At 34.6% G+C, this 27,288-nt stretch overlaps 1 protein-coding gene across 1 annotated transcript in view; it reads left to right on the top strand.

The window, feature by feature from the left end:
- The window catches only part of MARCHF11 (membrane associated ring-CH-type finger 11), a 31,684-nt gene extending 5,336 nt beyond the window's left edge, over positions 1 to 26,348 (top strand). Inside the window, exons 3-4 of the mRNA XM_062568506.1 lie at positions 19,102 to 19,294; positions 25,937 to 26,348. Coding sequence (XP_062424490.1) covers positions 19,102 to 19,294; positions 25,937 to 26,259 — 516 coding nt within the window. The 3' untranslated portion in view covers positions 26,260 to 26,348. The remainder of the gene's footprint in view (positions 1 to 19,101; positions 19,295 to 25,936) is intronic.
- The last annotated feature ends 940 nt before the right edge of the window (positions 26,349 to 27,288 follow it).

The following is a 27,288-nucleotide window of genomic DNA, read 5'->3' as shown; positions in this document are numbered from 1 at the left end:
TAAGAATGGTCCCAATCTTGCACAATTTACAAAGAAGTATAAACAAAATAGAAGGGACAAGTCTATAAGGATATACAAAACATGTCAAAGAAGCAGCAGTCTCTATACACTGATCATTTTTAACTACCACTGAGTTTTGGACATCTCAAATGGGGATTTTAAAATGCCTCTTCTAAAGAAAATAACAAGGCTTTGCAAACATCTTTTAAAGCTGAAGGCAATATAGGAGGACTATTAGAAAACATAATACTTGTATGAGGTAGATATCATATACTGAAAAGAGATGAGATTCAGCATCTCAATAGTCATTATTAGAAGACAGCTAATAAGTCAGTAAAAAGGACTTTAAGAGTAAAGTCAAGTCTTTTCTATTTGATGTGATGGGGAAGAAGGGAACCAGCACGGGGATGAAAGAATGGCAATAACATGGTCAAAGTAATGGACTAAAAGAAAATTATATTTGAAGCAGTCTTGTGGCTGCTGAGGAAATCACATTTGTCAAGATCTTATAAAAGTGTGTTACAGTAATTGAGACATAAAATGAAAATTATGATGAGAAAGTAAATTTTTATATCTGAACAGTCTTAGATATGTTATGTGGAAAGCATCTGTAAGGTTTAGAAATACTGTGAAAAAGAAGATCCAAACAGAAATTTAAATTTGAAATAATACCTGGTTTACAGAACAGGTTGATGGGTTGGAGAACGAATCTATACTGCTTGAGAAAGGCTAGAATTTGGAAATTACAGAGATTTTCATGCTAATTGAACTTAAATTTATAGTAATAGCCATAAAAAGATGTTAGATTATTATTTTACTTTTGACAGGAGAGAGATGACTGAAACAGAAGAGTAGATCTGTCAGCCATCAGCATAGATACAATAGTAGTTGTACTTACATTCTTTTCATAAGCATGTGCTTTTGGCTACTCTTAGGAAGACATTACTAGACTAGATTGTCCTTTCAATTTCATGCATTCTGAGTAATTTCAGTGGCATGCACTGGGTAGAAGCTTAGCAGTTAGAATCGGTTCTAAGTAGCATGTTTAATAAATTCAAAAATAGAAAGATTATAGCCTGGCTGACGGAGAGGCAAGTGGTGCCAAAGGTGATTTTTTTTTCTGTGGTGGGAAAGGCAAAATACATTTGCTCTGTGCATTCTGGAAAAGATCCAAAGGAGAATGAGACACTGAAAAAGAAATTCGGTTGGGATAAGAGCATGGATCAGGAGGAAGGATAAAAGATGTCACAATGCAAAAGAGATTGTCAAAGTAGATAGTAGAATAGATAGACACAGAACAGTAGCATTTCACTACTGACAAAAAGCATAGAATTGCAAAAGAGGAAAGGAACAGAGAAAAAAGGCTCAGGGAATAAAGAATTTTATGTTATATTCTTTTCTTGTATTTTCTTGGAAAAACTACTGGGAACTAATGTGCAGGGAGTTTCAGAGATAAAAGGAGTGGAGGACTAGAAAAAAATCAAGGGCAACCAAAAGTTGTGAAGAAAAAAAAATAAATTAAGTTGGAGAAATGTTTGATTAGCCATTCAGATGAGAACAAATTTGTAATGCAGGAAATAAGTAGGCCACAGGTGCACTACTAACAATGTGCTGCATCCTAGCATGCAAAGCTGAAGATCTGCAAGATAGACTATAGAGTGGAAAGGAGGAACAAAACTTTAAAGTGTTTGGAAGGATGGATGGATAATGAATCAGTAACGAATGACAAATAAAAGGTAGAAGGGGATGAAAAAATCATCAATTATCTGAAAGTCATGTAATAATGAAGAAGAATATGTGAGGAAATGGACAGACAACCTATCACAGTGATAGTCGGACAGGGATGAAGAAGAACTATTAACAGAAGACTAGATATAGACCAAGGTAAGAAGCTAATCAAAGCAATAAATGATCCTTTGTTGAGTGTCCCCATTGAGCCATCTTTGTAAGTCCAATGAGGAGAGATGACATTCCTCTAGGGGGTCAGAATGGTCATCAACATGGGACCTGAAGTTATCAGGTCTGAACATAGGAGACTATAGAGTCAAGAATTGAAATTAGAAGGTAAGATTGAATTAGAGAGGACTCGACCTTGGAAGAAGGGAATGAGACTGATTTAGTTAGAGAAAGTCCTATGAGAAAGCAGAGAAAGAGATTTAGATCAAGCTGTGAACCTATGATTCACTTCAGAGACTTGAAAGTTTCTGGTTTAGACAGAATTTTAACATTGTATGGCAAAAAATATGCTTGTTCTCTAGTTGGAATGGGTGAAGATTAAAGTGGAATACAGAAGGTATAATTAATATGTGGGATTTTGCTAGAACAGTTGCATTGCCACTAACAAACACCTGAGATCAGCTTTCTTGATTCTTTGTATGCTCATGCTTTGCTAGATGGAGCATTTGATCAAAGTTGGTACTTTAACTGATTTATCTTTTAAAAAATTGCATACTCTTGTAATCTCCCCCAGGAAATCTGTTATTCTAGTCAGAGCATAAGTTACAGAATGTAGGGAGCTAGACAAGCCTCTCTGATGTTTACATTGGTCTATTTAAGATAGGAGAATATCAGTAAAAAATAAATTAGGCAAAGTAGTATTGATTACAGCATAGAGAACAATTTTGTATTACCCTATGGTAGTGTACTCCTGGCATCCTTTATGCCATTAGCACAACATTGAAAGAGCTACATCATCTCAGTTCTCCTAAAGTACTTGTTTGAGATAGAGCACTCTCTTTGCATTGTGAGTTTTGCCTGCATGACTACTTTTTCCTGTAGAGGTCTTCATTTTTTCTTTATTTAATCTTTCCTTTAATTTTATTTATTTCTATATTTCTTTTTCCTGGCACTTTTATTTACATTTTTGTGAAGCTAGCGGAGAATGATTCTGTCAGCTTTGGTCACACACTCTTTTTTTCCCCTTTTTTACTTTTTTAAAAAAGTATTTATATATTTTTCTGGCAGTGTCTTCTCTCCAGGGCACTGTTAAACCTTGCCATTTCTGTGACAAGCATATTCCCAGGGTGGAACTATACAATATTAATACCTGCACAAAGTATTTATATTATTGATAAAAGATTTTATACTGAGATGTTCAATTTTCTGGTCTTTTATGCTCCAGGTAACATACAATTCAAAAAATTATTGCTAAGTAGTTTCAGAAAGTCATGAACCTTACTATCAAGGTGAAATACTTTCTAACTTAGTTACTTCATTAATGCTGGAAGAATTTTCTTCCAAGCACTACAGGAATCTTGAAAAAGGCAGATTCCATAAAATCCAGAAAGGTGTATCTTGAGAAAATGACAATTAACCTTAGTATACCTTCTGTTTTCTTATGTCAACAAAGCTCCTTCTGCCCACCAGGGAAGAGCTAACAGACAGAGTTTAACTCTTTCAAGAACATTTTGTGTACCTCTCACTGCTATAATCTAAATAATCTACAATTTACAGTCTACTATAACTTGTGGTTACTCCCAGCACATTGTGTTCCTCTGCTGACGACACTATTCTAAATCTCAATTTCAGGGCTGCTGTTTCGTAAGAGGAAAAAGATCTGACATATTTTGCTTAAAGAAATAAACATAACAGCTACTGGTTCTATTCAGAGTATGATGAATAAAATAAAGGAGTCTTGCACTCACAGCCTTTTCCTACACTTGTAACACTGTTCTCCACATCATAACCTCTTCCTTCAGATGCCACAAGAACCATTGAAAGCTCCAATAATTCAATGTCACCCTCCAAGAAGGACACTTACTGGTATATACAAGGATGAGTTAAAGTCCTCGTGAGACTTAATGAGGAAGATCATTTCCTTCTCAAGCAGCACTGACAGAGTACTGCAAGTTGTCTCATTGTTTTCTGGACGCTTGCACCAAGTAGCGACTTGATTAATTACTGATGCCTTCCTTGAGTCTTGTATCTGTCAAATTTAAAGGAAACATTCTAATATCATCCATTACTCAGGACACAGAGAAAAATCATCAAATGCTTCTGAGGAAATTAAAATCCTCTACTTCAGCCTGTCTCTTCCTTCCTGTAGCCCTGGCAAAAAGATCTAGAAATATGTGGAATAGTTGACTATACTTGGGAAATCATATTACAAGGTCTAATGACTTCAGTCTTCTAGCCGTTCAGAAGAGATGTCTTAGTTCAAAGTTACTTCCAGATGTCCTGGTGTTTAGCATGTGACACAAACGAATCTGTCTTCCTTGCACAACTCTTATACACCAGGTCCTCATGCTAACCTCCCGAAGATTCCTTCCCTGCTTGTTTGGCATCAGAGTTTTTGGACAATGGTATAGGCATCAGTTCTGTTCACCTTAAAGACCACCAGCATTTCCACAGTGCTGTGTCCTTTGGCCTTTACTTAGCATTTCTGAAGCATGAGCAAGATCTTTATCAAAATGTTGCTTTCTTCTGCTTTTTCATCTTTCCCTAACTTTGATGATAAATTTGCCAGATTTTCCAAGCTTTGAACTGTTACTGCCTCTGACATATGAATCGGTAAGGTTGTGATCCATGGTTATGACACATGATTTGTCACTGTTCCTCTACTCCCTTCAATTATGCTGACTACTCTTTTTCCAGGATTCTGACGGAAGTCAGACAGGTTCTGACTTCTCTGGAATCTGCTTCAGCAGAAGTTAAAACTGTCTCATTTCCTCTGTCAATCGAAGGATTAATTCCATTCACTTTAGAGGAAAAGAGCTTTATTGAATATATTTTTGGATATTAGAAAGAAAATGACTTCAGAGAGTTAAATAACTCCATCTATAATCTCAAATTCAGGTGGTATTTCGCATTGTTTCAAAGCAGTCATTAATTTGCATTTATCAAATGTTTATTTTCATTAATAAATCAGAGCACCTTCTGAAAATTTCTGAATGTGATGGAAGCCCATGATCCTACTATTCATTATCTCTGTGGCACTCAGAATCTCTCCAGAGTTTTAGAGTTCCAAAGTAGCAGTTGTTTAGCTGACTTATAAAGAATTCTGCAACTACTTCAGATATTCATGAAAATTTTCAGCTTCTAGATAGTCACTATGATCTTTGTGGTCCCTTAAACCTTCCTGAATTCAGTTTCTGGTAAAACTTATCTTCCCTGAGATTACCTTCTAGCCACCTGGTTCTTGTTTCTGTGGCTATGCCCCATGAGAACAGTAAAGATTTGTCTGATTCTTCCTTGTGTGCAAGGCAGCATGCACCTGTGCAGTTCCTTACATCAGGCTGCAAATGTGGCTCCTGAAAACTTGTATGTGGACAAGGTATCTTCTGAAAGATCATATTCTCTGACTAGCAGTATGTATGTATTTTCTGATACTTTTGTCTCTTCCATCAGCTCCTTTGGAAATGTATTTTATCATCACCATTACTTGCAATACATGTATCTGTACTCTGCTATAATGACCTTATTGCTGTAGAACCTTGTTTTTTTCTGAGAGGAACCATCATACAAAGGTTTTACAATTCAGGGCTGCAAGGAAGATACAAACAAAGTTTCTTTCTAATGTTAATTGGACCTCATATTCAAAAGATGACAGAAAGCACTGTCACAGGATTTTACATATATAAACTGTGCAAGATTCCTCACTCCTTTGAAAAATACGTAAAATTATCTACTCATGGTTTGCATTCTGGATTCAGTTAACATGTTGGTCAGGAGGCTGAGCCAGTTCAGTCTGTTGGACCATGAGTAGGCAATCAGTAGTGGCATTCGAAAAGCTATTCTTCTGCTGGAAGATTTTGAAGACTGCTCTTAATGATCAAGAAAAAAATACCAATCTTTCTCCTTCAGAGCTGATGCTGCCCAGTCATTCCTAGTTCCCTGACTGAAGAAATTGATGCATTCTGTCCTTCAATCTCTCTTCTCCCTGAGAAGGCTCTATGAGTTATAGTCAGTATGGCAGCAATGGTCATCCTCACTACATCGTAACAAAAGCTGTCTGGAGTCAGTGTCAGAATATTGACTATTTTCCTGAATCTTTTTGTATAGATTTTTGGCACACTGGGCCATAGTCAATATTCTCTACCTCAGAGCTGGAAGCTGGATAAGTTACTAAGTCAGGCAGGTCTGATCGGGCAAGCCTAGAGAACCTAATTCTGCATCTACTGGATGTTTATGCCGGTTGTCCCTTTGCATTCTTTGCAATGGCAGAATCAGGGCCCTTTGAAGATCTAATTGTCTATTTTTATCTATTCCAGAGAGGTCAAAAAGAACAACTCTTTATGTGCAAAAATTCTCCAAAAGGGAAATAAACTGTCTCAGGATTTTCTATGGGGCCAGTAAGGCGTTTGTCCAACAGTGACCTAAGTTACTTTAGTCAGAGCTCAAGTCCTATTGATAGTATTGTTAAGAAATTTGGAAATAGTGTTGACTTGCTGAATCTCAGACAGAGCGATCTGAGAGCTGTTGTTCTGCAAAGAAGATTGAGACCTCCATCACATGTAATTAATGAATTTAAATGAGTTACTACTGTCTGGAGATGACCAAAGTGTGACTGTGTTTGTGGACATATATTTGAAAAAAGACAGACAATTTGCAGAGCAGTATGTAGTTCTTTTAAATATGTGTTTTCTATATGTGCATCCTGGATTTACCCTTCTTTCTCTTAGGTGCTTCTGGAATTGAAAGAAACTGAGGGCATTTTTATGTGTGTGTGTACCACAGGAGGTGGCATATGGGTTATGCATGAATCTTATAAGCACTGTTAGGCCAAAAACATGTTTTAAGGCATTCCAGACACAATAATATGAAAGAATATTACAGTCTTTGGTATTATAATCATTGCTTCTTGCAATGCTATGAATGTTAATGCACAATGTAACAAATCAGAAAGCTAGGTATTTTCATTGTTCAGAAAGCATCAGTTATATTGTGCAACTTAATGCATTTACTCCAAAGGATTTCAGACATATTCATGATATATGCAGAGAGAAATAGTGCGTTTCTGTTATAGTGTATACACAATTAACAAGACAACTATTTTCTATTTTACAGACAGGGCCATCATATATGATAATACTTATATCTAAGTTGCAGCTCTATATAATTAACCACAGCATCTTACATATTTTTAGAGCTTAAAAATGGAGTCTTGTAAGTAAGTGGGTGATCAAAACTATGGTTGTCCCTACCTATTAAAAAAAAAGATCAGTAATTCAAACAGCAGCTCCTACTAGCTTGTGGTTGTGATTGTGTTAACAGTACCTGAGAAGATGTACCTTCAAAAGAACTTAAAAAGAACTTACTGAAACAACTGATTTTTTAAATTTTGCTGTTTAATAAATTCTTATAATAAGCTAAAATTAATTTATAAATGCTACTAATAATTGTAACAAGCATACACTATGTTAAAATTTATAATTACAAATGCATTATGCCTTTTAACACAATGTATGATTATTATATACAATATATATAATAAAGATAATTCTTCCATTAGGTCAGTTTTTCAAGCACTACGGTATTTCCCATATTCATTTGCACAATCTAAAATTTTATGATTATGACTTGTCTTCAAGTGAAGATTTATTGCATATCTTCAGCACATTCTAATTGACTTTCGGAGCAAGTTCTGTAATATTTTGTGCAAGCAGGAACCCAGAACTGTCTTCTCAATTGTTATGTGCTGAGTATGTAATATCTTGATATTCTTATCATCTTGTCATTTAACCTTCACCCAAGATGCACACATCTTGCTTAAGCAATAGACAATGCAACCTTGGAACCAAGGCTCCTTTTCTTAAATCTTTTTGTTACCCTCGAAGTCTAGTGTCTCCTTTGTTTTACATTTTACAAAGAAGTATATGAAATCAGGACTGTCCTTCCCTCATGCTGTCTGTTTTCTGGATTTTCCTAGGTCACATGAAAATTTTGATTCAATTCTTGTAAATTGGTTCAGGGCCAAAATCACCAGAGGCCAATAAATATACTCAGTTTTTTTTCTGGCAGGGTTGTACTCTTCACTTCTGCAACACATCTCATTGCCATATAGCAACAGGAGGAGGAATGGACAGTGTAAGTGCATTTTCTCATGCTGTACTCACCCAAGGGTCTTCTGGAACTATTGTGATAGGCTTGGTTTACACTTGTGTGTAATATTGCTGTAGGATTCAAAGATGCACTGAAAATATGGTGACACACAAGTTGATTTCATGTTTTATGGATTCATAGACTGCCTGGAAGCAGAGAGTGGAAAGTGATAAATACTTCCTGCTGTGAACGGCATATTGGTAGCTGATAGTCTGCAACTTATTAGCTGTGCTTACCCAGTCTAATTTGTTTGTATGTCTACATTGTTTGGCTCCAGCATCCTGCAATCATTTGGTATCGTGCATGCTTTGGAAAAGTGCATTAATACTTAGCATTTTCTTTTCTTTTACAGTACTTAAAATGGTGTAGGAAAGTCCTCTTTCAGTCTTCTTTTGATATACTGAAAACTCTAAACTGTGAAGTTCTAATTATATGACATTTTTTCTATATTTCTTCCACCCTCGCATTATTTGTATGATTCTTTTACAGAGGAGGTCTTTCCACGGCCTTTTTTTTTCAGCATCCAGAACCTGTTGAAAGAGGTCAGAATCAGAAATAGGCCATGATGCTTTGTACAGTGCTAATATCATCTCCCTACTCATTGCTATGGAGATGATGTGAATAGAAGAATCAATTTCATTTGCTTTCTCTTTGGTTCAGTGAATATGTATATCTTGTATGTGAACTGGAAGAGTTCCAAAAATGACACTGAAGGCATTCTACCATGCAGTATCCTAAACACCTTGTAAATCTCAGTCATTAAAATAATATCTTAAGAGGTGGAAGTTTAAAATCTTGCTTTAATTCAGGTGAACAGTGGATTTGCATCAAGTTTTCTCATAAGGGAATACACCAACCACTAGGGTACAGAGTATTCTCAGGTGCATCCTTTATCTTTCCTTTTGTGTGTTTTGTAAAAAAAAAAAAACATGTAACTATTAAAGTATCAAGGAGAGAAAGAATGAGTAACCAACACCTTCAGGAAAACCAGCTACCAGATGAAATGTGAATTTCAGTAACTGAACTGGAATGAATACTTAGGTACTTTAAACAAGGTAGAAAAGAAGATATCAACAGGAAGGATGAAAAAGAGATGACTGCAGTGTATATTGACTGGTGGTCAGGGCATTTTTGTAGAAGAGGTTTGTTTGGTCTCTCCATGCTGAGTAATTTTTTCACATCTTTGATGAGTGACTTAATATCTTAAGGTGTCTCAATATTAGCACTTTTTTTCCAGTTAAAAGTATTCAAAATTTTTTGCTAAAATTTACTAATAGTTCCTTTCTTTTCCATAAGAGATAGAAAATAATCTCCAGAACCCCTTTTGATACTGTCTTTTTGTGTCCAAAGAGATAGAGTTGTATAGACAAAACATGTTTAACCCTCCTAAGTGACTCGATGGTCAGGAAAACTTTCAATACTTCCTTCACAGAGCTCTCTTACAATCTTGCTGAGACTTTTACTTCCTCTGAGTAATCACATTAAATTAAATTGATTTTCCTTATTACTTTTTCAAGAATGTGGACCTCTCCATGACATAACAGTCTATGCCTGAATGAAGTTTTCAAATTAGTTTTACAGATCATCTTTAGATTACAGAGAATGCAACAACCATACTGGCCACTTTCATTTTCTCCATTCATTCATATTTAATTTTCAGATAATGCTATCAAGAGAACAGTGAAATTGTAATGAAATTCATTATTTCCACTAAAGCTGCAACAGAAAATGCACAGTTCCTACTTTACAACAGAAATATTTCATATTTATTTGCACAGACTTTCATGAAATACATGCCCAATAAATGTTCACAAATACTGGTGAAATAAGCTATGAAGAACTTAACTGGTTAGTCTCATATGACTTAAAAGCTGAGCTGAGAACAGTTCACTTTAATCTTACATATTTCACTCAGGTACATATCTGTAACACACTGACTTTTAAATGTTCCATTTTGTCTTTTGGGCAGCATTTGATCCTGATAGATTGATAGTCAATTCTTAATCAAAAAATGGAAGTCAGGAATTAGAAATAAAAGTACTTGATACAAGTAGGACATCTAGCAGGTTTCATATTTTTGTTTTAAATGCTTTTGTGCATTGAGAATACCATATTAATTTTTGTGGGATGAGTCCTAATCTGGATGTGCTTATTAGAAAAGCCAACCTTTCTTTTGAGACTGAATACAATTACAATCCTTACTTTAATAGTGAGAATCAGCAGGCATTGATGTTTACAGAAACTAAATGTATGAAAGAGGCCAGGCAGTTATTCTTTGTGTACCATTAAAACTGAATATCCACCTTCTATCTCAAAGACCGTGAAAATTATCACACTTCTCAAGTCTTGCCTCCCTTCATTTTTATTTGGCCAGCAGCCAAGAAAAACTGTATCTTACTCCAAATCGTTCAGATTAAAAATGAAGTTGCAAAGAGAAATACTACAGACAAAAATTCAGGAGCTGATGTATACCAGAATTTCAAACTAAGTCTTCACCTAACTATCTAAAGGTATGTTCTTAAGGCATTGCCTTATAGTACAGAGCCCACAATGGCAGCCTGTGTGAAGAAGGTAAAGCCATAATGAAGATGTGCCAGAACAATGTTTGGCACAAGCATGGTAAAGCCAATATCTCGAATAGTGAGCTCGCTGCACATATGCCATACAAATGAGTGTCACTGAACATTCACTGTGGAATCTGTGGCATATGAAGATACTGTGCCTAGGACCTCTGAGCGCTTAAGACAAACTTGGCACTGTGTATAAAGCCACTTAATTAAGTATAATAATCTACATTTATCAATTGGCTCTTAAAAAAGTCTTTTTCTATACTTTCAAAAATAGAAGTTCTCCAACTGTGAGATGACAGTTCTCATAGGTCTTTATGTTCTCTGACTGTATAACACAGATTTTGTTTTCTCTTCCAAGTACTGAATTTATTACTTATGAGCCGAATGGCTGCCAGTATGCCAACACTGAAAAGCTCAAAATTCTAATCCCAGTTTTATCAATCTCTTTTGGCTAGAGTATTTTTTTAACTACAGATTCCATTTGCTGTAATTAAGATAGAGCAAGAGACTTGACTTTTTTATAGGACTGTATGTTTACACAGCTGCATATCATGAAATACTGCTGTCCAAAACAGTGACACAAAATATATGCTTAAAATATCAAATTAAAATAAAGATTCCAGAAATGTAATTTTAAGTAGTTTTTGTGAATGATAGTGGAGAATATGGCAACACTTTTGAAAACACTATAGTATAAATTAAACTGATTGGGACAGCATTTGGTTCCTCTTTGTCTGTACACCAAATTCCATGTCTATCAATTCACCATTCTGTTTTTAGTTCTGCCACTAGGTCTTTTTCTACTTTGCCACTAGATGCTTCAGACATGAACCATTCTATTCAACTACTTGAAGCCTCCCATCTTAAATTCACCATGCTTGTTTAGATTGTGTAGTTCTGCCTTCTCCAAATCCTGCTTCTATGTCCTCTAGTTCCTTGATGTTCCTACTGATGATCAAGGAGTCTTTGTTTCCTCCCTTTGTTCACTCTAGCCACTCAACCCCACTTCTTCATTTGACTCTGTGCAGAAAGAGAACTCCATCTCCATGGATAACGTAAAGCTGAAAAGCCCATACATGGGCAGCATTTACATAATACTCAGCCAAATTGATGACTGAAAAAGAAGACTGTTCCTGGAAAAAAACAAAACTGTGGTAGTTCCAGTCAGCGCTCTGCTTTGCTTAAAGCTGAACTTTGAGCACAGATAAGCTGGAGTAGACAGATTCCCTCTTCTTTGGAACTCAACATTTTGTTTGCGCTTACCTCAGAACTCTGCTCATTATGCTCAACATCAGAGAAATTCAGGGGCTATTCCACAGCTTAGGGTAGCCAGAGTTTAATAACAGTCTTACAATTTCCTTTCTTGGCAACAATACACTGCATCAGGTATTACATCACAGATACTCCCCTAGAGTTAGTATCCCTGCCAGCTTTACAGCTTTTTATATCACCATGACAGAATAAACAGGACTACCCTATGCCAGGTTTCTCCAGACATTCCCTCCCACCAACACACACAACTTGTAATATAGTGGAATTTGAAAATTCTGTACATTTGTTCAAGAATTCCAAGCTTTGGGACACTCAGAAATCTGAAATGTGTTCACTGTAAATGTGCAAGTTCTACTTAATCATCTACATGCGCCAACATTTCCAAGAACAATTAACTCAACTACACATATGCTGCACAGGTGGACTATATGTCCACAGTAAATATTACAGTTTAGATTTGCCAAATAAATACTGGTACAGCCTTCTAAGCAGGCTGAGAAGTAACATACAAGCCAAACTGTTCATATTCACGGTCTTCCTAATATACAAAAAGAAAAGATAATGTGCACTATGACTGTAGGGAGTATATGTCTTTATAATTTATCAAAACAGGTAAGCATCAGAGGTGGGCTGCAATTTTTGTGGCATTGATTCTATTAAGACATAAAAATAGAAGCCTATAATTAAAAATTGCATTTCAAACATTTGTGTATGTATTCAAAGATAGACATTTATTATCATCCAACATTTTCCAGATTGGTCAGTAAGTTACATTCTGTGATTTCTGTATACTAAATGATGCATATAAAATGTTCTATGTGTGCCTCCTGCAAAATAGATTAGAAAAATTAATTATTGGGTCATTTAGACTATTAACAAGATAAGATAAGAACAAGCATATCTCTGATGCAAATCACTGAAGATTTTTTGTTTTTATAAGAGTTTTATTCATAAATAAACAGCTTGCAAATCCTATTATGCATAATAATAATAATAAATTACACTATTAAAGGACTATTTTTCATGTCAGAGCAATGTAATTCTAGCAATCAGAGCAATTAGAGCAATCTAACAAAAGCTTTTTGAAGTCATGTAATTGATACATTTTCAGGTTCATAGTATTAGATTGTAATAGGTCACCATCAGGTTAGTCCCCTACCAGCTATTATTGCTTACTTTTGTATAAGTATGCATTACAGAATGACTAGAGGGTGCGAGAGTCTTCATTCAGCAATGTCCATAATAAGCTAGGTTCCTGTTGGGACAGAGTGGTGGGATCTCCAACAGCTTTTTGGTTTAAGCTGTTTTGGTGGATTATAAACTGAAACAGTTGAGGCATGCACAAATTTCCTTTTGCTATGCGTGCTACTGTGATGGCAGCCTTTGGTAGGGGGACGGGACAGATAGCAAGGACAATGATGTAAAACTGCCACATCATAATTCATCAGAGAACATCAGTATCTTCAGAGGCTTCAGTAAGAAGGGCAAAAGAATGCCTTGGACCAGGCCAGTTTGAATAATGTAGTTCTATACTGCATCTAATTAAGGATAATTTCTAGAGGACATGGTTGAATCATGAACATAGTGTGCACATGTACGCTGTTACTCATCTTATCATGGTTTAAAATAATTTTTTTTCTATGACTCCTTATTTATCCTGGACTCAGAACCTTAGTTTCATTGACTTCACAGTTAGTATACCGATTTATACAGAATGTAAATGTGGCCCATTGTTTGTGATGATACGGTTAAACAACCCAGCACTGAGCCACAAATTAAATAAATGATAAAGGTATCATATAGCAAAAGATAATGTTTCCCATCACAAATGGAGGACAACACATGTACACATTCTATTTCATCATCTATTGCTTGCCTTCTGGAGTTGATACTGCTGTATGTTGGAAGGCTACTATCTCATCTAATCTGAGGAGCCATAAGGAATATTCATATATTCTTCATTATGAATGTAAGAAAATCTGTAGTTCCACTGCAGTCATTTTTCATTTAATGTATTCTGAGTACAACTTCGGTCTCAATCAATGTTTTTAAAATTACATTTCTGCCATGCATTTTACAATAATCAATGAGCTTTTACAAGGCACTATTAAAAAAAAAAGTTAATACTGATTTCTCTCAACAATGACAAGTCTTTGAATGTTATATTCATCTTTATATTATTAAGAACGTGGCTGTAACTGTATTAACTTTATTCTTTAGTAATTAGCCCTTCAAAGCAATATGTTTCTTTCAATATCTGGAAGTCTCAACTTAAAAAATCATAAATTCCTCTTGAGAGAGAACTTTTAACAAAAGGGGAACAATGATTCTGGAGTCAGCAACAGAACTACAGTATGCCATTAATGTACTAGACTCCCACCTGATTCATGAAAGGAAGACCAGTGGTGAATAAAACATTAAAATAACCGAACATAATGAAGTGACAATAAAAGAGAAAATGTAGGAAATTTTCAAAGGACAGAAAATAGAATGTTATACTAAAATAAGAATTTTGAGTTCTTATTTTGTTTATAAAGGCTCTATCTACAAGGGAAATTTTCATCATCATTGTATATTAAAAATTTTCATTCCTTTCAGGGGCAACGTGGACTTTATACCCACTATGAATATGGTGGGAAAGAACTAATATGAAATGGGATTCTATTTTACAGAAATATAAAGGAGAAAATATTTCTTTATCAATCTCTCTTAGAAAAATTAGGCATGGTATTGTTATAGTTTTATATATATATATGTTTGTGCGTGTGTATACACACACACACACACACACACACACTATATTATACAACTATGTTAAGTTGTCCAAATACAAAATATTTGAAGTTTATTTTTTAATTTCTATTTTTTTCAAATAAAGTTGTTAATCTTTCTTAAAATACTTATTTTTCAGGTTCATGTACCTTACAGAAACCAACACTGAAAAAGATTATACAGACCTTTCATAAACTCCCGAAATACTTAGCTAAAAGAACTGTAACTTACTAAAAAATGTATAGCTACCAAATGACAAAAACAAATTAGGAAGTTATAATTTCTAATCATGAGCAAGTTAAGAGTTATGTGTCAAGTTATACAAAGAAAGTGAGAAATGCACTTATGGAAATATTGGATTTAAATTAATATGACATGCACAAATAATGAGACCATTCAATTCAGGATGTTAAATAATTCAGTCTGTAAAATTCTAAATGCAATTTCTCAACACCAACTATAATTGGAATACTTTTCTTAAAACTTTTTTGTGACTTCATTAAGGAAAGCAGTTAATTTGGCATTAAAAGATGAAGTGATTTTAAAAACATATAATAAGGCATGCAATGAGGAAAATGATTAGAATAAATCAAATAAGGCTTAAATAGTTTTTAATACTATAAACAGAATTTTAGTCTTAAAAAAAGTCTTCTGTTACTAAATATTTTCCTCCACATATACTCACATGTATTACCTACATTGTGCATAAAACTTTGGATAAAAGAAAGCAATATGACACAACTCAGGTTCCTCTTCACAAGCCTTGTTCTGAAATGGAATTCCTCCAGAGGACACAGTCCTGCATAGTTCCTCTCATTGCCTAATAGCCAGTATTTTCTATGGCTAAATAAAGGACTAAACCTTTCTCATAACTATAGAATACCTTATTCACTATTGGAAGAATATGCCTGTCTCACACTAAATTTTAATGTTTGCCTTTACAATTCATACTTGAACTCAACAAAAAATTCATGTAGGAAAAAATTGTGGAGTTAGGGGTGAAACATTAATTTCCCAAGAGGCAATCTCAGACTAGGTTTCTGAATCAAAAAAAATTTTTTTTTGGGGGGGGGGGCAGGAGAGGAAGGAGGAAGCTCTATGGGTTAAGGTAAGCTAACCATCAGGGACATCCACAATTTTCTTGCCATTAGCACTGAGAAGGGAAATATCCAGAAACCAGAAGGTCCTCAGATTGATCACATCTTAGAACATGAGACCAGTCACAGTAAAGAATTAACTCCATCCACACAGTCATTTGTATGGTGTTGAGTTTTTACAGCAGACTGCCTGGCACTATAAGGCAAGTTACTGGCTTTACATAAAACTTGTTGGGCCTCTTGAATGCCTTCTATCTTACATGCACAATCTTTCCTCGTCTATATACTGTGGGATCTCATTAATGTTTAACTTACAGACTACATTACTAGGAATATACCTTTCCTAAAATGTGTAGATTGTGATATCAATAGCATTTGGTAATTACTGACCTTCATGCTGAGGAAGAGGGAATAGTTTCTTTTGTAGAAGAAAAGCAGCAGCTATGACAAATGACACTGTGGCAGAGTAATGGAAGAAAACGTTGACTCCCTCCCCCCTTGGGGGTTCTTTGCACTCTTTTATCTCTTCTTTGGTCTTTAAAAGCAAAGAAGGTAGGAACTACTACCTGTGGAAGGCTTCTGCATGCTCTCAGTAATTGCCATGTTTCCTGGCTGGTAGCATGCTAACATGCTGAATCTTTGGACTTCTTGAGCTTACTGAGGTTGATCTACTTGCATTCCTCATAGACATTTAAATCATCTGATCAGGAGAATAACAAAGTTACTAGTACATATTCTCAAAAAGATGCTATGAAGAGGTGAGGATCATATCTATGTTTCTTCAGACTTTTCAAGGCCAATCTTTTCTAGAAAGAAAAAGCTTCGGGAAAGCCAACAAAAGGCCTCATGAGATCCTTTTGAGACCTTTCATAGAGAAAAGTCACAGAAGTGGCTGATGCTACTTGGAATTGGGAGATAGGAATAGAAATTGGCATGTCAGGCAATTCCAGAATAAAGGGTGGTCTTTGTATCTGGACTGCATGTACATTTATTACTCAACTATGCTACATTACTTATCCCAATGTTTGGACTACTTTTTCTTCTGTTGTTCAGTGATATCTTCGAAGAATAACCATGAATAATCATCTAATTAAAAAAAAGAAATTCCAAATAAGCTCAAGTGAGTTTACAAAATAGAAACTTCTATGTTGCTGAAATTATACTGTGAAAGATTTGCTGTTTATTTCAAGTATATAATAGGTTTTTAAGTTTATTGCCAGCCTCTTCCATGAATTTGACAGTTTAACATTTTGTGATAGTTAATGTGTAAAACTAAATTTTACTTCATGTAAATGTACTTCAACTACAGGCATTCTGAACAAATTTATTAGGGGTCTGTCCAACATTGATAATGAAGGAAGACAGAAAAAGTTACATAACAATAGCATTTTTGACAGTTTTCTGCCAGTTCACACTAAGTGGCTTCTGCTGAGAAATGAAAAATAATTTTGCTCTTGAACATATTATCCCTATAGAATCTAGAGAGAGTTCTATGGATTTCAGTCCTGACATTCAAATCCTGTATACAATCAGTATCTTAGCCATTGAGAAGCCGAGACTTTTCTATCATGTTTCACTTGTTTCTGACCTTGCTTAATCTTCTTTTAAAATAAATTCTCATGAAAGAACTCCATTATAGGAAAGATACTGTTTAATTTGAATTGTCCCATTCTAGCATCCTAAGTTCTATGAAAGGGATAGCATGAGTTTAATAAGTTAACTATAAAAGGTTAGTATTTCAAGATACACGATTTACAAGTTGTTATACGACTATCTTTTTGTACTGTTAGCTTCAGAAGGCTGCAAAAAGTGAAGACAAGCAGGAATAGATGTGCAAATTAGGCAGCAGTAGAAAAGTTGATTAAAAAAGCTGAAGGTCAATAAAAGGGGAGAGGACTACATTGCTCAGCCAGGCTCTTCACAGTGGTGCCTGCTGGGAGAAAGATAGCCAAAGGGCATAAGTTGAAACAAGAGAGGTTAAGACTGGATATAAGGAAAAGCTTTTCCACTATGAGGACAATCAAGAAGTGAAACAGGTTGCCCGGACAGGTTGCGCAGTCTCCATCCTTGGAGGTTTTCAAGACCTGACTGAATAAAGCAGTGGACAACCTGGTCTGGTATCATGGCTGACCCAGCATGGAGCTGGAAGTTGGACTAGAGGTAGCCCGCAGTCCCTTGCACCTGAATTATTCTATCACCTATGATCATACAATACTAAGTACCCAAATGCTTGGAAAAAGAGAATATATTTTTAAAGAAATGGTAGAAAAGAAAAAGTGTTTCCAGATGAGAAAGAGGTAATAGAACTGTTAGTTCAGTAGCTCTTTCTTCACTTCTTCCCCACAGCAACTCAAGAAAGGGGCAGCCATGTTCAAAATTAGGAACAGCAATGATATCAGTCTAAAAATTATACATCCTGCTAGCGCTGGAGTAGGTTATGGGACTAGAGTGGAGAATCTGCCAAGTCAATTTACACAGTGAATCAGCCAGGAAAGACCATACTTGATAGGTGTAATCTAGAATGCTTTTTCCATGCTGTGCTTTGCTTTTGTGACTCTGTTATAATGAAATTTTATTTCTATCCTTATCGTGACAGAATTCAGTAAGTGTATTCTTCTATATTAACATCTCTTGTCACATCAAAAATCAGAGTCACTCATGTACAAAGGATATAGCCTTCCCCAGAAAAGCATAATTAAGGCGCACCAGAATGAACCATGCTTCCTATGTTTAGGGCTCCTCCAGGGTCTTCAGGTTGCTTCCATACAAAGATGCAAGTGTAGACTGCTAACAGTGATTTATGCAGAGACATGCAACTCCCTTGGTATGCCTGGAGGTAGCCTGGAGCTTCTTTGATGAGCAGGAGGAAAGTGGAAAAATTACTTCAGACTTGGAGGGGGTGAGATGGGAAAGAAAGTATCACTTTCAACTTGTCACACAGACATAAAGCTTATTTAAGATTGTCTTCCCTCTATTGTTTTTATTCTGTTCATAATCATACAAAAATGAAAGGCTGAGTTCCATTCCTAAGACTAAATATATTTTTGCCTTTGCATTCAAAGCAAAAATAAAAAAAAAAATAAGGATAACTGTTCTGAAGTTCACAGCTAGACGGAGATGACAGTGATGCCTGGGGGGTCGGGGAAGCAACTATTAGTTTCACTTTAACTAAAAGTGAAATAGTTAAAAAAAAAGTTCTACAAAATTTCAGTATCAAGAATACTAGTAAAGACCTATGAAGATATGTACAAATATTAAAATAATTTTTGGTTTCAGGAAAAAAGTGGAACTGAATGTACACTCACAGAAAATAACATATTTATCTTATACAACTTTTGTTTCTCTTTTAGTGGCAGAGCATTACTATAACACTGGTTGAGAAAGTGCAGATGGTTGCTGTAATCCTAGGATCTCTGTTCTTAGTAGCAAGTGTGACTTGGCTTCTATGGTCAGCCTTCAGCCCCTATGCAGTATGGCAAAGAAAGGACATCCTTTTTCAAATCTGCTATGGAATGTATGGTTTTATGGATCTAGTATGCATAGGTAAGCTCAAAAATGTTAAAACAGCACAGACTGTGGTTTAAGACTTTGACTATCTATTTTTCTAATTGGTCACTCCAATTCTTTGCAGATTTATTCTCAACTGATACCTTTGGCAAATACTGCTTTTTAGAGTGTTACAAATACTGCAAAGAGAAGAGAACCAAAGAGGTTTTACTCAGATTAATCAAAGCTTCCCCCAAGATGGTAGTGGTGAGGACAGGATCAGATTAGATTATTTGAAAGTATAGATGGCTTGCAAAGTTCAGGAAGTTAAACAGGTGAAAATAACAAAGACTTTATTAAAAGAACTAGTAAAATTATGTGCTACTAAATCTCCCCCGATGCTACTTTGCATTAGATTGTACCATTATCAAACACAGAAGAAGAAGCCCTTGAGGATGTAATCAAACTATACATCCAAAATTAAGATGTATGGACTTATACAGATCACGGTGCTAGTAACAGAGAAGAATAAAGAAAGCTAGCATGTCTATCATAAACACATTTAAAACACTAGGGCTAAGTATGATAACTTCCTATATTATTAAAAAGTCTTAAATTATTTAATTTTAGCTGCAATCTTGGAAAGGAAAATGCAATTTATTGCAAAGCTATTTTGATCCATTTTGAACTATCTGAAAATATATGGACCCAGAAATATTTAAACAGAAATCTTTTTTATTAGTTAGTAAACCAACTTTGACCGAATGTTAAATAGCTGCAATTAATTGTAGAGATAATTTAATAACTTGGAGTAAACAACTTTAAACCATATTCTTAAAAATACAACTCTAAGAAAATCCAGAGGTCAAATACCATATCGTATTTGATTTGAGATTACTGAGTAAAAAATATTGATGTTATCCCAATCTCATATATGGCAGTTCTAAAAGACCGTTCTGAATTCTGCTCAGTAAGGTGCAAAGAAACAGAGTGATTCTTAATATCCAGGCTTTTGCTCCAACTACAAAGTCATACAATCTTTTATTGACACCATTCCATTACAGTCAGAGCATTTATTTATATTTCAGCGGGATCATTAGTTCTATTTATTTACTATTTCTGAACGAGGAACTTATTCTGGAATGTTTTACAGCACAAGCTTCTTCTGTGAACCTAAACCTTCTTAGACATAAAAATGAACTGAACCTAGGTCTCTAACACTCCAGACAAGTACTTGAGTTTTAGATGGAAAAAAAAGGGGTCAGCTGCATGTTCTGTTAGGTGCTGATTTTTGAATACTGCTTGTTCCTGCTTAGCCCTTAATTGCTGATGTTTTTGCTTTTGTTAAAAAAAAAAAAAAAAAAAAAAAGCTCTTTAAATGGAGACAAAGGTTTTTTGTTTCAGGCATATTAAGCTTTTCATTTATATGGAATTCCAGTTGTGCTACAGATAACAGTTTTCAAAATTTTCCTTTATTTTGGATTAACCAGTTGGAGTAACCAGTTATTTCAAACTATTTTGTTTCCATGTGTTTGTCAAAATAGTTTAATCAAATTAATATCAAAATTATTTAGATTGTCTGTAGATGAATAAGTGAAAATTAGTGAATTCGCCTACAAAAGTAAACTATATTAAGGCATGGTTTCAATATATTGGTACATGTAGCCAATTTAGCCATGTGCCTGCCTTCCAAGCCAGCCAAGGTCAAGCCCCTTCTGGACTGGAAGCTGCTGAGCTAACATGTACTTCACATAGCTATGGAGCTTCTAGCCTGACAGGCACCAAGTAGTAGCAAAATGGATGTATAGGTATATTCACCCACCAGATAAACTGACCTGTCTGTAATTACATGAATGCACATTTTACAGTCATATCATAAATAATAAATCTCATTTTTATGTTACTTCTCCTGAAACTATGATTAGATATATTTTGACACTGTTTATGATTATAAAGTTTAGTGCAGATGTGACTTAACAATTTATTAAACTAAATCCAGAAATTTATAAAACTGTACAAAGGCAGCTTGGTAACTGCTTTATATTCATTAAGCAACTATTTTAATTTTTCACATTCTGTAAGCTTATAAGAATAAAAATTCTTGTAACTTTTGAGAATATTTTTAATATATTCAATTTTATTCAATTTTATATTTTAATTTCATCATAAAGTGAAGGCTTTTAGACTGGCAAAGCATTTGCATGAAGTTCCCTAATAGATGAATACAATGTTTATTCTGGAATGATTTAAAAAACATAACAGTTCATTATGCTAATGACTTTCTGAAAGCATAAACATATGATTTTATCATTGCATATTATATGTAATCTCTTATATCATACAGTTTGTAAAGCTTACAGCCAGCCACAATTCCCACTCTATATTTCCTTTGCTATCATCATTTCCTCCCTTTGTAGAAAGTCATCAATGACATTCTCTGTCAGATCTTAGTCTTACAAGGGATTTGCGGTGAGTTAATACCTACATTACTACTAGAATCTCTGTTAATTTCAGTGAAAATCTATGCAGATGTAAGGATTTGCTTTAGTAGCACACATTTCAAGACAAGTACTTGAGTTATTGGTGGTATGATCAAATATTCCAGCTGCCTTCAGTTATGCCTACCAATAGCTTTACATAAACAATACAAATATTTTTGCCATTTGTGAAGTATAAAAATCTATACTTCTTGAAGTATTTTGTTGTGGTCATTTATAAAAGCAGTTTGCTCACTGATAATGACATATTTACATGTGATCTCTTTGAAAACTTGCACATATTAATTTCTATTTTTCCAATGGCTGATTTGTATTCCATAGGTAATAGATGGTTATATTCCATAGGTAATATGCCATCCTCTTCCTTATGAAGTAAAGTATATGTAACATATACTTTAACTGATAATCTTGTTTTTCATTTTACCAAATGCATCTCAAAATTACAGATAACCAGGATTCCATTCCAGCATATATATTTTATTTGTATCAATTGTTTTTCTCATTCTATTCTGAATTAATCCAGAATTCTAATTTCCTCCTAACAAGATTGTCTTTACTTATCAGTGTCAACCCAACAATTCTCTAGCTTTTATATTTCTTCACCTAAGCTGGGAATAAAGCTGTTCTTTTCAAATATTGCTGATGGTAGAAATTCTCCTAAGGCAAACCTTGACTATTTTAATCAAGTAGCACTAGTATCTGTTACAAATCCAGAGCTATGTGCTGTGATAATGGTAAGATCAGAACATTCATGTTGGGATTACCAAGGGCAGTCAGTTCATGAATCATAATATGACAGCAATGAATGATCTGACCCCCTTTTTTAGACACTGAAGTACAGTACGATAAGTCTTTGCCATTCTGTTTTGCAGGCTTAACAATTATTTTTCATAACACTGGAGTCATATTATTTTATGTTTCCCTTCAATGCTTTCATCAATTTCCTTTTTTTTTTTTTTTTTCCTTGTGGACCCAGATACAGAATAGGATTAAGAAACAACTTTTTTTGTCCAGTGATAGCGGCTGTTTCAGAAAAGTGTCTTTTAGTCCTCAGTAAAAATTTGTTATGTCTACAAGGCTTTTTAAAGGCCACAGCTCTCCTCTAAATTCTGGACCTGGAAGAAATTCTAACAATGTCTGCTTCTGGAAGGACCATTCCTAAATGACTATAAATTAGATTAGTGTGGTAAGACAATACTGGAACATAATGAGGAGTTACCTCTGTGTAAAGACATTCAGTATGAAAAATTTCAAGTATCCTTGTGACTCAGGATAAGAAACCCTTTGGACAGTGCCAAAGAAAGAAATTCATAGTACTCTGCAATAATAATAAAAAAAAGTTATAATCCCCCAAACCCAATTTTTTGGATCCCACTATACTCCCTGTATCTTAGAAACAGATTCTGAAGAAAAAGCCTTCTCAGAGCCATAGGACATTTTGACAGGTTCATCAGCCCAAAACTCTGTTCCTAGTAGACATGAACTGGGAAGAACATCAGAACAGCTAACAGTACCAAATTCTAACACTTTCTCTTGGGACTGTCTGTTTCAAATGAGATATTCTGGAGATCCGTACTTTCTCCTTAAGCCTAGGATTGTGCAAGTGTGTTCTCTGTGCTATTGAAACCACAATATTTGGAACAAAACAGTATTATTTCCCTTCTTGAAAATACCTTTCAAAAGAGATCAAAGATTTATTGGAATTCTTTTGCCTCTTCTATATAGGTCTTTTTGAATCTGTAGTTTTACTAGATGGGAAATGAGAGGGAATTATGAAATTACTCTTTCTCTCATTAAGCACTGTCCAATTGTCATGACAACTTTCTTTCAAGCCTTGCAATATTTGATCCTTTGTTCCTTAGCTCTTTCTGAGCATATGTGAATAACATCTTCTATTTTAAAAGAAATATTGTCTTTCTTGTCATCGTTGAGACAAGACTGAAAACATAATTTCAGTAAATTTTTAAAGCTCAAAAAAACTGAAAAAAAAGAGCTTAAAAAACCATTCCTGTGATTTTTTTCTTTTAAAATTTTGTGGGTTTTTTGACAGTTTTGATATACTTTACATATCCAAATAACCCTTTATCAACTGCTTCCTTCTCTATTTCAATATATGTTGCATGTGTATGTTGCAATGGAGAGCAGACAGGTATCAGAAATCTTTACATTGGGGAAAATGGGTTCTCTTAGTTTTCCTTCATCACAGTCTTGAGGGTAATGGGGCCATACAGTACTATGAGGCAGTGACAGAAACAAGGAATGCACAGGTATGCTGTTACTGCTCTACCATGCCATAGAAAATCTAGCAGGAAAAAAAAAAGTGATTTTAGTCACAGTACTAAAAACACAACTTACTTGGTTTTTAAATTAATCCTTTCTAAGATGATACAGACAGCCTGATGGTGTGTTTATGTTTAACATGGCTGCTAAATATTTAGAATAGGTTGCTTTATGTATATCTGAAAAGATGGAGTTAGACATCTTGCAATCAAGGAAAATTTCCACTAAAATGCTGTGTTGCTACAAAACAAATTTACAGTATCTAACATTTCATTAAGTTTATATTGTCTTAATTTTACTGCACTAGATGCTTCAATAATTCTAGGTAACTTAAAAGGCTTACAGAGTTGCAATGATTGTTACCATGCCCTTCTGAAAGCAGTCTTTGTGTTTCTCCATCTTTAAATATGACTTTTAAAAAATATATTAGAATATGCATTCCTATCTGAAAATCACTGCACTTCAGTCTGAAGCTTGCTATTCATATAAATGTTTTTACCATCATTTTTACTTATGTCATCTTTCTTTGAATGCCTCATTTCTGGTATCAGTTAACTCCTCTAAGAGACCTTTAAATCACAAATTCATTCTGTAGGAACAGATTTTAGACAGTCCCTTAGCATAAAGATCTATAGCCTATGATATTATATAGTATAGATTTTTGAAATACATAGGAACATTTTGGGTAAGAAAAACTTTGGACAAGTTTATAAACGTGTTTGGCTAGGCAGGCTACTCTCCTCCCAAAGCAGGGAATCAGAGAGAACATGCAATGTTGCTCAGAAACATAGCAATTGCCAGGCTTTTTGAGAAGAAAAACCTAACAGAAGGCTGAAGTTTCCTAAGACTCCTCAATAAATCCATATTTGAAATACTTATACATAAAGAGCATGCACATACATAAATATATATATAGTATACACATGAAAAATGATGAGTTTCATTTAAGTTAACAGTATTGCTTGCACACTTACAGAAAACATAAATATTAGCTAGATAGAAGCAGACTGGTCTATTCAGGACTCCAGATAATCTATATTTTGCCTGAAGGACATTTTAAAAGATTTCCTCCATTTTCTGCCTACTGAATTTTAAAGAGAAAGAATAAGGCTTATCATCCTTGGCATCCTTACCATAGTTAATAATGCCATTTATCTTTTTCTTCTTGCTCTACTGAGGCATGAAAGGGAAGACATTCTTCTTACAGCTGTTTCAAGTTGTAATAAACCTTCTATGATCCCAAACTGAACAAAAATGTGAAAACGGTAAAATTTGTTTGTAAGGATTTGTACAAAACATGTTACAAAACATTCTTAAATCAATTTAAGACCATCCTATCCCTTACAGGGAGCAGCTGAGTAAGATCTCAACTTACTTAAAGATCTAGTTAAACCACTACAAATCTACAAAACAGTATTTAAGCTGTATTTAATGAAAACAAGGTTCACACTGGTATAAACAACCAGTTTACAAATCTGCTGGTGAAACTGATTTATACTGGTTTATCTATACCCACATACATTGAGTTAGGCATTCTCAGGTAATGCCAGTATTGGTATATATGTTGAGTTTACATTCAAAATGGTTTTATTGCTAATTATGAGGGCTGGGAATAGTCTGTAAATTTTGGATTTTGATTAACTATATGAGGGAAAAGTTTAAAAATATTATAAATGCACATGTACATGAAATGCCTGCATGTTTTTCCCTCCTAATCTTAAACATGTGAATAGTGGTTCATATTGCATACGTATAATTTATTGGAATTATCAGTTGCTAATAATTTAATGAGCTCTATTTAATTTGACATCCATTGCCAGATTCAATACCATAAGCATTATGAAGTTACATCTTACTTGCTGTCAAAATGGTATTCAGAGACATTTTGTACAAACTAATAATTCTTTTTTTTTAATTTCAGGATTGATAGTACATGAAGGTGCATCTGTTTATCGAGTGTTTAAGCGCTGGAGGGCTGTCAATCTGCACTGGGATGTGTTAAATTATGATAAAGCTACAGACATAGAGGAGAGCAATAGAGGAGAAGCCTCAGCAGGAAGGACATTGTGGTTACCTCTGACTGCATTTAGAAACAGAAATTTAGTTCATCCAACACAATTAACCTCACCAAGATTTCAGTGTGGCTATGTATTGTTACATCTGTTCAACCGTATGAGACCTCAGGAAGATTCATCAGAGGATAACAGCTCTGGGGAAGTAGTGATGAGAGTGACCTCAGTGTAAAGATTATGCTCACTGTGCTATACAGATAAGGATAATGTGCCCTGATGTTTAAGGACGTTGGAATGTAGTTAAAATGAATGGTGAAACCATTAACACTTGAAAAATATATATATACACATTTTTTAAAAAATTTAGTGCTTTTTATATGATCAGCTGAATCACAAATACATTTTTCTGAAAAAAAGTCTCTTGCTTTTTATATAGTCTGGTTTATTAGATCTTTTTGTCGATTTGTACTTAAGTTGTATATGATATAATTTAACTCTTAGGTCTTTGAATGATGAGGAAACTCATTTTTAAGTAAAAATATATTTAAATGTATTTTCTTAAACAGTGGCTTTAACCCACTACTGTTATTTTCCAACTGCCATGAGAATTAAACTCAACAATCTTCTTTCAAAAAGAAAAAAAAATGTTAACACAAGTTAAGTATTGTTTCTTTCCTAAATCTTCTGTTATTGTTGTTGTTGTTGTTTGTAGCTCAGTTCAGATTTATGAAAATAAGTAAGAGATACAGTGTCTCATTTTTAAGCAGGGAAGTCCAACAGGTGCTCTACAAAACACCAGGGAAGATGCTAACTCTTCTTTCAGTTCTCCCACATGGATGTGCAGGATGTCAGATGCAAGTATCACACAGACAGGGATAGATGCTACTGGAGACTGCTGTGGAGACTGCTGGGGCTGTGCCCTGCTCACAGAAACAACACAGCCTTCCAAGCAGTGGTGCTGCTTTTGGTAGCCTGTGAATAGCATTCTGACTACAGGTCATTACCTACCCATATTGTTTAAAATAAAGAGGCAATATATATTACAACTGCTGGAATAATAATGAATCCTAACTGAAACTAAAGCAGACTTAATGCAGAGTCTTAACTTTGCCAGGTAACAAATCAGGATATAAAAATGAGTCAATATTCATCTTTATCAAGATAGCTAATCAGTGCTATGAAGTTTGCTTCTCTGTTTTCATCTCATGGTGGAAATTCCAATATCATTTAATTAGAAAGAATTGGAAATAATTTCCAAATG

The sequence above is a fragment of the Rhea pennata genome, chromosome 2 (assembly GCF_028389875.1).
Source record: "Rhea pennata isolate bPtePen1 chromosome 2, bPtePen1.pri, whole genome shotgun sequence".
In the NCBI taxonomy this organism is placed as follows: domain Eukaryota; kingdom Metazoa; phylum Chordata; class Aves; order Rheiformes; family Rheidae; genus Rhea; species Rhea pennata.
The sequence above is the reverse complement of the archived record's forward strand: the minus strand, read 5'-3'. Positions and strand labels throughout refer to the sequence as shown.